Here is a 14,018-nt window from a genome sequence, read left to right as displayed (position 1 = left end):
ATTATCATTCGTAGTTCACAATCATAGTGAAAATATTCGACAATGATATACCTTGATAAGTAGAATAACAATATAGATATAGATTGATTAAATTTGCATGGTAAAGGATTTATACATTTTTAATAAAAGATCCTCCTGTTACAATTACATCAAAATGGATATTAAGTTGTCCAACATAAAGAACACGTAGACAAAGTCTCAACGGTGTTTTTAAATGTGTGGATCCGTGGTGTAATATTGTTTTTTCCATGTATGACCTCAGAAATGTTTTGTATGAAAAGTCGTATGGTTTAGAAATAAAGACCAACGCCTTTTTTATTCAAGATAATTTAAAAAAAAAATTGTTTTTAACAAATGACATCATGCTATATTCATATAATATTCTCTGCAACCTATATGAGTGCTGCAGTAAAAGCTAATTTACATTTCAATTAAAAAGGTGTGTAAAGCCTTATCGTGGAAAAATTCATTTCCTTAATGTATGTATTTATATCCAACAGCTAGTTAATTATTTTCAATTAAAATTATATCAAATTCAATTTTACTGGGTGTCTCAGAGTGGTTTAAACCAAGTCTTGTTATTGTACTTGATCAACTGGATTATATAATACAAATAAAATATTGTTAATAGACCTTTTCATCGAATTGCTTTTGTTTCGGACAGTTGTCAAAAAATTATTCAACCTAAGAAAGTTAAAAATTTATTTTATCTATTTCAAGCAGTGCTTTTTGACAAGGATAGAAGATATAAGATATGTCTTTACTTGATTGAACAGTCCGAAACAAAAAAGAATCATTTTGTAAATGAAAAGCCCTGTTATTACTTAATCTGAGATTTTTAAAATTTGTTAAATTTTTTTTTTTGTATATCGGTGATATTGAAAATTTATTGGTTTGACTTCCTGCGTAGTCATGGAAGGGAAAGAGATATAATAAAATGTTTTTGTCAAAATTGTTGGACTTTAAGAGCAGCATCTTAAAATGGCATTTGGCTTTGTCCCCCCAAGATTATTTAAAAGTCAACTGGGATTTATAACAGTTAAAGGCCTCTTTAATATTAGAAGTCGTTCCCTATAAATAAGCCATTATTTTTCGTCTGAGACATCTGTTTATTAATCAAATACATCCAACATTATAAAGAAATATTTATTAATTATAGTAAAACGAAACTATTTTTAATTAATTACATGCATATTGCAAAAAATGTTTCAAACAATAAATGATAATTACTTATTTTATAAAGGAGATGCAATTTAAATACAAAGGGGTCTCCTATCTTTTGGCACTAACGACACTGAGTTGACTTTAATAATCATGAATGTTAAAGATAACTTCAACGTCTTTTTGAAATGTTTTAATTTAACCTTGTGTCTTTGTTGGTCTTGATTATGTTTTGTTAGAGAAGCGCTAAAAACTCATGAGACATGTTGTGGTTATTTAGAAAAAAACAAAATTTAAGAAGAATTGCTAAATTAGCTAAAAGAAAATTTTTTTATTTAATGCGATTTGGTTTTAATCTGTTTCCCTTTTAATTTAAATTCTGAGACACTCTATAAACAAATTAGTTCATATTTCAATTAAAAGGGGTTTAGTAAAAATAAAATAATTGTATGTAAAAAAATTTAGTTGAAATTTACCAAAAGTTTTTTACGTAAATATAGTCATATGAACGAGTCACGATATTTTGCATGTAGAACGGTTTTCACTGTAATATCATATCCTTTTAAAATTGAAGGATATCATGTAACATTCCGTACAGAGATTTATAATAGAATTCTTAATAACAAAAGATTTATTAACACATCCTCAAATGTGGTCCACAACTTATATTCATTATTGTTGTATTCCAACGAAAATTTGAAAAACTTAATTTTGATAAAAACCATTATCAGGGATTGATTTAAAAAAAAAATATGTGTATACTTATGTACGCACGTAAGAAGTTACACTTCTTTGGTATAAACAATTAACTTATTTATTGTGTTCATAGATAAAACTTAACATAGGTCCGTAGCCAGACCTAGCTGGTAGTACGAGCAGAAAGTAACAAACAAAAGGAGGATAAATTAAAAAAAAAAATTATAAAATCTCAGGGTCAAAAAAGTAATCTTTTTGGTGATTTTTGGGGAGATTGACAGTCAATATTTGAAATTTCGACACTTATTTGGATTTTAAGCCACTATGAAAAAGGACCAACGTTTAGGTCCATTTTAATACCAAGAATGATTGTTTTGTTAGTGAAGTTTTCGAAAATATTCAGTTTTCCATAGGAAATTATTTACAGTAGTTAAAATCTACCATTTTCAAATAACTACACAAATGACCCTTACATTTCCAACTAGCCAGACGGGATGGCATACCCAAGTGAATCACGAGAGTCTAAGCTAGAGTTTGATTCCTATTTCGATGTTTTCATTACAAGCGGTATTTAGTAAAAATTAAACATATTCATTTAAGTCTCCAAAACGATTTAATTTTCTAGCCCAAGGAGCTACTCACGAGAATCATGAGAGCCTAGGCCTAGAACTTTAGTTTAAGCTAGCAAGCCAATCCATTCTCGGAAATCGCGTTAGCAAAAACTCTTTTTTTGTTAACAAAAAATAGAAAAAAATTAGCAATACGCAATTTATAAATGAATTTTATTGAGGATAGATGAAATGGGTCAAATAGCTAAGTAAGTGTTTGCTTTATGAAGTACAAAAAAAACTAAATTATTAAATAGGTAAGCACTTGTTCAGAAAATACTTTTTGTTTCGATGCTTCTTTTTGTGAATTTAACAGTCCTCAAAAAAGAAGCAGAATGAGGCTGAAGTCAAGGAAACATTCCCGAAGAATGGACAATATCAATCTTTGTAACATTGGCAATCAATCTAGAGAGAATTGTTTTATATGTGAGGTGAATGTATTGAAATTAAAAAGTGGGTATCTTTTTGCACTAACATCTGTTTCAATTTAAAGAGAAAGGAACCTTGTATTATTCTCCCCAATTTATTATCATAATAAGGGGACAAACCAATCATAAAAAATTCAATTTATTTTTGCATAAAAAGGTGGTAATGTGTGTTACAAAGTACATTCGCTCTACAGTCCTATTATTTGGAGGTAAAGCAAATCTAACATCAAATTAAAATGAAAGCTTTTGTAAGTGTGCCATTGCAAGTGATTTGAGTGTAGTGTCTTGAGTTTTTATACTAATTTTTGGATTACTTGTTGTAGGTGGTAGTATCTTGTTTATTAGCAGTGGTATCAGCTGGATATTATGCACCAGCTGCACATCATGGTGCACAACATGTTCCAGTAATTGGACCACATGGAGTTCCACTTGAACCACCAGCAAACGTAGCTGCACGTGCAGCTCATGCTGCTGCACATGCAGCCGCCGGTGGTCTTGGAGGTCATTATGGTGCTGCCCCAGCCCTTGGTTATGGTGGTGCCCCAGCTCTTGCTTATGCCGCTGCCCCAGTCTACGGACATGCTGCTGCTGGTCATGGAGTTCCACACGATACACCTGAAGTTGCTGCCGCTAAAGCTGCTCATTTTGCTGCACATGCCGCTGCTGGTGGACATGCTGGTCATGGAATCTACGGTGCTGCTGTCGCTACCCCATACGCATATGCTCCAGCTTTAGGTCATGGTCATGGTGCTTTACCTCATGACACACCTGAAGTAGCTGCTGCTAAGGCTGCTCACCTCGCTGCTCATGCTGCTGCTGCTCATGGTGGTCATGGTGCTGCCCATGGAGCTTATGATGATGGTTCCTATCACGGCGATTATGACAGTGGTGCATACAGTCATGGTTACGATGATGGTTCATACCATCATGGTGGCTGGTAATTAATTTAAACAACTTCTGATAGACCAATCCAGCGCGGCTGTGATATAAATAATTATTTTAACATCAATTAATTATGATATGACGACTATTTGCCATGCTCTGTTAATGCGTGTCTAATAACATGAAGTGGTGTCCAAGTTTGGCATCATTTCTTTTGTTATATTTTATTAAATAATTTCTTATTGTTATACAATTAATAATTATTTTGTACATATTTTCCATAAAATTAATTAAAATGCAACAAATACATAATTATTTTTATTCTTTATTGGAATTCATAGTGTATTATTAAATATAGCTATTATTAATAATTAATAAGGAATCGAATCGTAAACCCACAAGTTTAACTATTCAATTTGGATTAAAACAAGTTTGGGTTGTAATAACCGTTATGGTTTCTATTATATCTACAATTACCCCAATTATTAGTCTAAGAGCTGAGTGGCTTTTTTGAGTACATATTCGAAGCACATTGAAAATATTAAAGTTGATAACTTGCGAATGTGTGAATGGTGAAATCGACAACAATGCTGGGAGTACGGGGGGCGTTAGTTACCTATGAAATTTTTTATTTGCAATTTTTCCTATGAAAAAAATGTTTTTGAGGCACTTTGAAACCTACACCATTTTAAAGTCTAATATTCAATCATACGAAATATCATCGCCTGGCATGATTTGGTGAGGGCTAAAATAGCCAGGCAGGTGATTTTAATTTGCAATTTTTCCTATGTAAAAAATGTTCTTGAGGCACTTTGAAACTTACACCATTTTAAATTCTAATTTTTTTGGGCACTTTGAAACTTACACCATTTTAAAGTCTAATTTTTTTGTGAACAACTACGATCAGGACTCGACGCCAATGAACTCATGTTTAGTTAAGAAAATGCTTAGCATGGACTTCAAATCGTAATTTCTACCAAGGAATTTATTGATTGGAGTTGGTCCTTTAAAATAATTTTTTCCTTTTTTGTGCATTTTTCGTCAGTTCTATTTTTTGCAAAAACTTTTTTTAAACACTTTTTTATGAGCTTAAGTCAACCTTTTTGCGTAATGAGCAAAGTCAGTTACACGTATAAATCCATATCTTTAAAACTACTGAAGTAGCTGAAGCGATTTAGATGAAATAATTATGGAACCACTTTGAAAGTGATATTTATTCAATTCAATTTCTTTTTCAAAATCGGTTTACAATTGGTGGAGAAATCGACACCCTATCTAATCAAAAGGATTTATCAAAATGGGATTAGATACTCTTTAAAAGTTATGCTTGGTCATACATTTAAAATTGAGAAACAACTTCTTTTTTGTCGGTTAAAAATAAAAGTATAATAGAGGAGGTTCTACAAGAAAAGAATTGGTCAAGTGCGAGTTGAAGTCGCATGGAGAGGGTTTTGTCATGAATTACCTCATAACATTTGTAAATCTGACCAATATTTATATGAAGTAACCATAAAAGAGACCTATGATGTCCCTTTTTAAGTTCTACTTTGTCGTATATAATCTAAGTGGACTAAGCCAGAGTGATATTCGAAAATATAACTTCTATTTTGAATACTGTAACACTTTTGTATTTGTTTTAATTAATTGACCAATTTTCATAAATTAAAAAAAAAATTTCCAAACTGTTAATTTGAAAATTTATTATAATAAAATACATGATTATGCTCAACAAAAATAGCAAAACATGTTACACGTTGAAGAAGAGTAACTCAACTTAATTAATTACCTCCCAAATATTTCAGCATTTCAAATCAGGATAAAACTTTCTTTTTAAAAAGAAAATTCGCTGCAACAGGCCCCAGCAGGGTGTGGCGAGGTGGGTTTTCAAGTCGAAGGTATTTGTATATTTGATAATCATTCCAAATGCCATTGTTTCAAAAATGTAAGGCCATACCAATATTTTTTCCTTAAATGATCTACTATCAAAGTTTTGCAGTTGCGAACTAACATAAAACTTAAACAGAAACAAATAATCTGTTAAATACATCGAGAGAAGCGTGCCATTTATACAAATAAAGAAAAGCTTCAAATTAGTTAAAGGATTGGGCTGAACATCAGTTAGTGACAGAGAATGAGATGACTGAGCTGATTTTAGAGGCAATAATTTTCTATATGTAGAAATCAAATATACATCAGCATCATATCGCATCATGATGCGTCATATACTGCATCATGATGCATCATGATGCATCATGATGCGATATGATGCTGCGCGCAGTTCATGGCAATGAACTTTTCGCCCGTGTGATTATTTTTCTTTATTTTTGACCGAAATTACGCACTCGCTGCTTCTTTCGAGAGGTGAAAAGTCCCATATTTATGCTTTGGTACCAAAGTCGTATTTCTGCCTCTCAACAAAAGCAGCAAGTACGTACTTTTGGCTGCGGTTGAAGAAAAAGTGATTTTACAACCATTACAAATTGCAAGTAATAGTTTTTTGTAGTTCAATTATTAGTACATAATTATTCATGAATATCATTTAAAGAGAAAGGAACCTTGTTATTCTCCCCAAATTCATTATCATTAATAGGGGATAAAATAATCGATACAATAAATTAATTTTTGTATAAAAAGGTGGTAATATCTGTTGTAAGAGCATATTCACTTTACAGTCCTACTATTTGGAGGTAAAGCAAATCTAACATCAAATTAAAATGAAAGCTTTTGTAAGTTTGCCATTGCAAGTGATTTGAGTGTAGTGTCTTGAGTTTTTATACTAATTTTTGGATTACTTGTTGTAGGTGGTAGTATCTTGTTTATTAGCAGTGGTATCAGCTGGATATTATGCACCAGCTGCACATCATGGTGCACAACATGTTCCAGTAATTGGACCACATGGAGTTCCACTTGAACCACCAGCAAACGTAGCTGCACGTGCAGCTCATGCTGCTGCACATGCAGTCGCCGGTGGTCTTGGAGGTCATTATGGTGCTGCACCAGCCCTTGGTTATGGTGGTGCCCCAGCTCTTGCTTATGCCGCTGCCCCAGTCTACGGACATGCTGCTGCTGGTCATGGAGTTCCACACGATACACCTGAAGTTGCTGCCGCTAAAGCTGCTCATTTTGCTGCACATGCCGCTGCTGGTGGACATGCTGGTCATGGAATCTACGGTGCTGCTGTCGCTACCCCATACGCATATGCTCCAGCTTTAGGTCATGGTCATGGTGCTTTACCTCATGACACACCTGAAGTAGCTGCTGCTAAGGCTGCTCACCTCGCTGCTCATGCTGCCGCTGCTCATGGTGGTCATGGTGCTGCCCATGGAGCTTATGATGATGGTTCCTATCACGGCGAATATGACAGTGGTGCATACAGTCATGGTTACGATGATGGTTCATACCATCATGGTGGCTGGTAATTAATTTAAACAACTTCTGAGAGACCAATCCAGCACGGCTGTGATATAAATAATTATTTTAACATCAATTAATTATGACGACTATTTGCCATGCTCTGTTAATGCGTGTCTAATAACATGAAGTGGTGTCCAAGTTGTTGGGTTTCTTATTGTTATACAATTAATAATTATTTTGTACATATTTTTCATAAAATAAATTTAAATGCAACAAATTCATCATTTTTTTGTTCTTTGGACTACAGTTTGAATAATTTTTTTTAAACATAGGATTAATTATCTATATGTAAAATAACTTGTAACTCTTTTAGGTCAAATGAATAATTAATGTTTGATTAATAATTGTTGATGTAGGTATTTAGGGCTTTAACTTCATAAATATTTGAAATTTCGGTCCGAATTTTTATATAGCATGCTTTTATGCACTTAAATGAAAGAAATATTAAGTTCATTTTGTAATTAAGATTTAGTGGTTCATAAATCACTGTTTCTTTAGTTGCATAATTACCAATTGGCAGGAAGGATAGTAGGTGGCAGGAGCAGAGGAAACGACCAAAGAATTATCATCTAAAAAAATTTACAAAAATCATGCGTTTTTTTTTTTTTTAAATATGTACATAAATGTAAAATATTTTAGTACATGTAAAACAGTATAGGAAATGTCAAATTAAAATGATTGGAAAATAACAATTATTTAAACTTGTTACATTAGAAGTTGTAAAAATAAGAGACGAAATTGCATAAATAATATTTTTTTAAAGGTAAATTAACATCATTACTTATTTAAATTTGTTAAAAAATAATGTTAATTTTTCAATGTAAACCTTATATGAAATCCATAGAATAACATATCTATTCTTACCCTACGCCTGATATGAAATCGCCTGATATGAACTTTACTATACATAAAAAGAACTTCACGTTCAAATATTCCTTTTTAATTCATACCCATTTAATTATTAGACGACCTAGATATGATCGATGATCTTCATGTAAAAATTAATGCGATTTTACTTTCAAAATTATCACTATTGCTTTGGCCAATTTGTTGACTTATACTCAGCCATAAAAATTTAAGATTCTTCGGGGAGGTGCGTTAAGTTTCTCGTTACCCGTTGTGCAATTCAATTAAATTAGAAAATTTTTATTTTTATTTCTAAATAATTACAGATTTAATAAATGTCAATTACGTACGATATTAATATAATATTTTGACCAAATTTGGACTTTTTATGAGCATAAATAATGGTTTCTATAAAAATATTTATATACATTTTTTTTATATTAATAATTTGCTATATAACCCGGTCAATTTAAACAAAAAATGAGAGTGAAGTTACATAAAGTCCCAACAAGCTGAATTTTTGTGAAGTTGTTCAAAACATAATTATAAACAATGTCTGGAAGTTCCCCATCATTCCCCTGTAAGGAAAAAATTTAATTCAAGGTCAAAGGTCAAAAAAATGAGTTTTTCGCGATTTTCAGCAAAACGGTACGTTTTATCATAAAAGTACCTCAGACAAAAATTGTAGATTATAAAATTATCTATAAAAAATGTATCAATACTTTTTTTCTTACGAGCCACCGTTTCTGAGATATAACGATTCTAAAAGTTATAAAAGTTGTTATCGTCATAATATGCATGAGTACGCCACGTTTATACATCTAGAGTTGTAAAATTTTATATAATATATATATATATATATATATATATATATATATATATATATATTATATAAAATGTTTAAATATTTTTTTATCGGTCATTGTAACTTATACTTACAATAATAAATGAAATACCGTTAGTCTTGTATTGATTATTGAAACAGCAATAGAGCAATTCAATTTGACAAATACAACTATTGTTGTTGGTGAAGATGTTGACTTACTTGTATTACTCACTGCTCGAACGCCAACTGAAAAAACTATTTTTTTCTTAAAACCAGGAAAAGCTCAGCATCAATCAGATATATATTCATCAAAAAGTTTATTTACTTTTGTAAAGTGTAAAGATCATGTACTATTTTTACACGCAATAACTGGCTGTGATACGACATCTGCATTTTACAGGAGGGGTAAAACAGCAGTTTTCAAAATGTTTGAAAAACAAGACTTAATTCAATGTGCTGAAGTTTTTAAAAAAAGTGATTTAACTCGACAAGAAGTTCTTCTTTCTTCTTTCTATGTACGGAGCTCCTAAAAAAACTACCTGTTTAGATAAACATCGATATGCATGTTTCGTTAAAAATACTAAAAATAAAAAACAAGTTCAATTAGCTTGTCTTCCTCCAACCTCAGTTGCTGCTCACCAACATCTTCTTCGAGTATATTACCAAGTTCAAGTGTGGCTTGGTTATCAGCTAGACCCTACAGACTGGGGTTGGAAGTTGGTCAACAATATATTAGAGCCAGTTCAAACTTTAATTCCACCTGCGCCGGAAAAACTGCTGAACACTATTTTTTGCAACTGCAAAAAGGGATGCAGTGCTAAATGTGGTTGCAAAAAAGTCGGACTGTCTTGTTCTTTGGCGTGCACAAATTGTCAAGGCCGGTCGTGCTCTAATATTGAATCACAAACAATGGAGGATTCGTTTGACTCCGACGAAGTATCATGCGATACATCGCTATTGACGCAATTTACTTGCATCCAAAATGAAGATGAAGAAGAAGCAGGAGAAGAAGAACAAGAAGAAGATCAAGAAGAAGAACAAGAATTTGAAACTTACGAATAAGACGAATAAACTTCAACACTTTTTTTTCATTTACATCGCTTTTATCTTTCCCAATCTTTGAAAATTTCCGTTATTTTGCAATAGTTTTACATTAAACAGGATCACAACTGACCCGTGGAGTAGGCCTACTGGGGAAACCACGTTAACAAAAACGCGCTAAGTACACTACCTCATAGGTGGCGTGGAAACGTGTGCATATTATGACGATAACAACTTTTATAACTTTTAGAATTATATCTCAGAAACGGTGGCTCGTAAGAAAAAAAGTATTGATACATTTTTTATAGATAATTTTGTGATCTACAATTTTTGTCTGAGGTACTTTTATGATAAAACGTACCGTTTTGCTGAAAATCGCGAAAAACTCATTTTTTTGACCTTTGACCTTGAATTAAATTTTTTCCTTACAGGGGAATGATGGGGAACTTCTAGACATTGTTTGTAATTATGTTTTGAACAACTTCACAGAAATTCAGCTTGTTGGGACTTTATGTAACTTCGAATGTTTAAATTGACCGGGTTAATATCTATAACTGGCAGAAGTATTTATCTACAGTTGGCAAAATGTGAAGAAACGAAAGATTTGGTGATAATGGGACAATCCTACTAAGAAAGACTCTATCTACCGATTTTAATTGGAACCTTTCTATAGGTCACCTTATAGACCTAGAATATCATACAGATGTACGGCTTCGCCATAATTATGATTGATAATTATAATAACACATTGAAGTTTAAAGTAGAAAATTTATAAGAAAAATATAACACGGTCAAGTACAATATTTATAAGAAAAATGCGTAGCACGATAAAGTACAAAATTTGTATAAACAATATCTGGATACTCAAAACAGGAACATCAAAAGCATATTTTTAAAAACACAAAACATTCAAAAATCAAAGAAAACAATATTTTTAAATAACGAAAGAAATCGGCTTTCAAAACTCAAATGCACGCTTGAAACACAATAACACAAAATTTCTACAAAATAAATAAATATATCAAAACATTCTATAATCGCTCTATAATCTTTTTATTCAATGAAAACGATTAGCTGTTTGACCTAATAAAAAAATAATTTTTTACTATTGCGGTGCTGAGATTTTAAAAATATACTCGAATAGTAAGTTTGTGTATAAAAAAAAAATGCGATTCCCAACCCCATAGCTGTTGTTGATTCTCCAGTAAGAGCTGACTCTTCTTATAGGTAAAGTTGATTGTTGTTTTGTTACTTTTCTTTTAAGTAAAAGTTGGGTAAAACCGAAAGTGTTGAAATTTGATCAACATTTATTGGTCAGCGTTAACAACTATAGCTAGGTTAATTATACTCTCTCTGTCTTAAGATGGTAAAAGTTGACTTTTTCCAAGGAAAATGTCTACCAGCTCATAGGCAAAACCTTTATTAATAAGTGTATATGGAAAAGTTTAAAAAAACTAAGAAAAATTACTGTACGTAACTCTAATACGTAGACAAAGAAAAGTTTTACAAAAACTAATAAAAATCTCTATATAATAAAAAAAAGGGTGAGATTATACGGACACTATCGTGTGCTTAACTTGACTCCCACGTTAATATAATTTTGTGTATAGATGATTAACATGAAGGGAATATTATTTAAGTTTTTTGAGCTTTGCTCAGATTTTCTGACGATCAGTGAATAAACATAATCACAGGATTAACCAACAAGCCAAAAAATCCGCAGACTCGTGCCATCTCGACCCCATTGAAAGCATGACCAACCGATGAGTCAGTGAATAAACGCAATCAGATGAAAAAGAAATTAATTTTTCCCCAAAAAAACTGTTTACGCTAATTATCTATTCCAAATTATTTTAACATGAGAATCGCGCTAAACACACGATAGTGTCCGTATATCCTTCTTACCGTAAAAAAATAAACTGATAGAAATGTGGACTATCATTTGTATAACAAGGAACCTGACATTATTATTACACTTAAATCAAATTAATTTACTTTCATCCACTTGAATTAAACCAATGCAGACATTTTCAATCAACTGTTACTGATGTTTTTACTAAGAGTATACTCTACCTAGAAAATAGTCAACTGTTACAAACAATCAACTTTTTCTCTAACATGTACAATAAATCCACGTTTTTCGCTTTTAAAACGCATTAACGAGCCAATATATTGACTATACTTCAAAATTAACGGTGTAAATGAAGGAAAAGTACAAGTTCGTGGGACGGTCCTTAGAATCTACTAGTTATCTTTATATAGTTTTAAACATGAGCAACTTTCAATAAATGAGATTTCTAATTCATTTTTTTATATTCTTTTTTCTAATCATTCGCTTGTAAGTTTTGAATATGTAATGTTTAATTATCCCTTTAAGTGAAACTTTTATGCTTTAGCCGTCACTGTGGATATTAAAATAAATTATTTTGTTAGCATAATTAATTGCAAGTAATAGTTTTTTGTTTAGAAAAAAAATTTGTATATTATTATTCATACCTATTATCTAAAGAGAAAGGAGCCTTGTTATTGTCCCCAATTTCATTATCATTAACAGGGGATAATTTAATAACCATACCAACATATTTATTTTTGTATAAAAAGGTGGTAATATCTGCTGTAAGAGCATATTCACTTTACAGTCCTATTATTTGGAGGTAAAGCAAGTCTAACATCAAATTAAAATGAAAGCTTTTGTAAGTGTACCATTTCAAGTGATTTGAGTGTAGTGCCTTGTGTTTTTATACTAATTTTTGGATTACTTGTTGTAGGTGGTAGTATCTTGTTTATTAGCAGTGGCATCAGCTGGATATTATGCACCAGCTGCACATCATGGTGCACAACATGTTCCAGTAATTGGACCACATGGAGTTCCACTTGAACCACCAGCAAACGTAGCTGCACGTGCAGCTCATGCTGCTGCACATGCAGCCGCCGGTGGTCTTGGAGGTCATTATGGTGCTGCCCCAGCTCTTGGTTATGCCGCTGCCCCAGCTCTTGGTTATGCTGCTGCCTCAGCCTACGGACATGCTGCTGCTGGTCATGGAGTTCCACACGATACACCTGAAGTTGCTGCCGCTAAAGCTGCTCATTTTGCTGCACATGCCGCTGCTGGTGGACATGCTGGTCATGGAATCTACGGTGCTGCTATCGCTACCCCATACGCATATGCTCCAGCTTTAGGTCATGGTCATGGTGCTTTACCTCATGACACACCTGAAGTAGCTGCTGCTAAGGCTGCTCACCTCGCTGCTCATGCTGCCGCTGCTCATGGTGGTCATGGTGCTGCCCATGGAGCTTATGATGATGGATCCTATCACGGCGAATATAACAGTGGTGCATACAGTCACGGTTACGATGATGGTTCATACCATCATGGTGGCTGGTAATTAATTTTAACAACTTCTGGTTGACCAATCCAGAGCGGCTGTGATATAAATAATATTTTTAACATCAATTAATTATGACGACTATTTGCCATGCTCTGTTAATGTGTGTCTAATAACATGAAATGGTGTCCAATCATTTCATTTGTTATATTTTAGTCAATAATTTCTTATTGTTATACAATAACTAAATATTTTGTAAATATTTTCAATAAAATAAATATTTGTTCAACGATTTCATTATCATTTATATTTTTTTAAGTATTTGTTGCGTGGTAGCATAATTAAAAGCATTGCAAATTGTAATAAATTTGATGTTAATGAATTAAATAAAAAAATAATATATAGAAATCCCAAAATGAAGAGCCCCCCCCCCCCCCTTGTTTGATCAAATGCCATAAATTTGTAAATTACAAAGGACGATTCCCAAAATACTTTGTTTTATGAATTCACTCAAATTTGGTTTGACTGGGTGAATTTTTACGAGAGGTACCACAGATTTTCACAACTGGTATTATAAAATATTTATCCTTTACATCTGCAGACAGAAAATTATATCCAAAGACAAAAAATAATAATTCTTCAAAAGCAAACAAACTTGTTTTAATTTAGAAACCTTCGATTGCAAAAAGTTTTTTTTATCATATTTTGTTTCCAAACGCACCCACTATTCTTTATCTAAATATTTATGCGAGAAAAAAATAATCGTCCTTTTACGAAACACAAACTATAA

At 32.2% G+C, this 14,018-nt stretch overlaps 1 protein-coding gene across 3 annotated transcripts; it reads left to right on the top strand.

Annotated features, from left to right (window-relative positions):
* The first annotated feature begins 6,435 nt into the window (after nucleotides 1–6,435).
* On the top strand, nucleotides 6,436–13,520 carry LOC123305743 (cuticle protein 18.7-like). 3 transcript variants are annotated; one of them, XM_044887544.1, is made up of 2 exons: nucleotides 6,436–6,501; nucleotides 6,577–7,336. In XM_044887544.1, the coding sequence occupies exons 1-2, from the start codon at nucleotides 6,490–6,492 to the stop codon at nucleotides 7,192–7,194; spliced, it is 630 nt and encodes a 209-aa protein (XP_044743479.1). In that variant the 5' UTR covers nucleotides 6,436–6,489; the 3' UTR covers nucleotides 7,195–7,336. The 3 variants fall into 3 exon arrangements, with proteins under 3 accessions (XP_044743479.1, XP_044743480.1, XP_044743478.1); XM_044887545.1 differs by lacking the exon at nucleotides 6,577–7,336 and adding an exon at nucleotides 12,671–13,520 and having other exon boundaries at nucleotides 6,447–6,501; XM_044887543.1 differs by lacking the exons at nucleotides 6,436–6,501; nucleotides 6,577–7,336 and adding exons at nucleotides 12,513–12,595; nucleotides 12,671–13,520.
* Nucleotides 13,521–14,018: the final 498 nt, after the last annotated feature.

This window comes from Chrysoperla carnea, chromosome 1 (assembly GCF_905475395.1).
Source record: "Chrysoperla carnea chromosome 1, inChrCarn1.1, whole genome shotgun sequence".
In the NCBI taxonomy this organism is placed as follows: Eukaryota; Metazoa; Arthropoda; class Insecta; order Neuroptera; family Chrysopidae; genus Chrysoperla; species Chrysoperla carnea.
The sequence above is the reverse complement of the archived record's forward strand: the minus strand, read 5'-3'. Positions and strand labels throughout refer to the sequence as shown.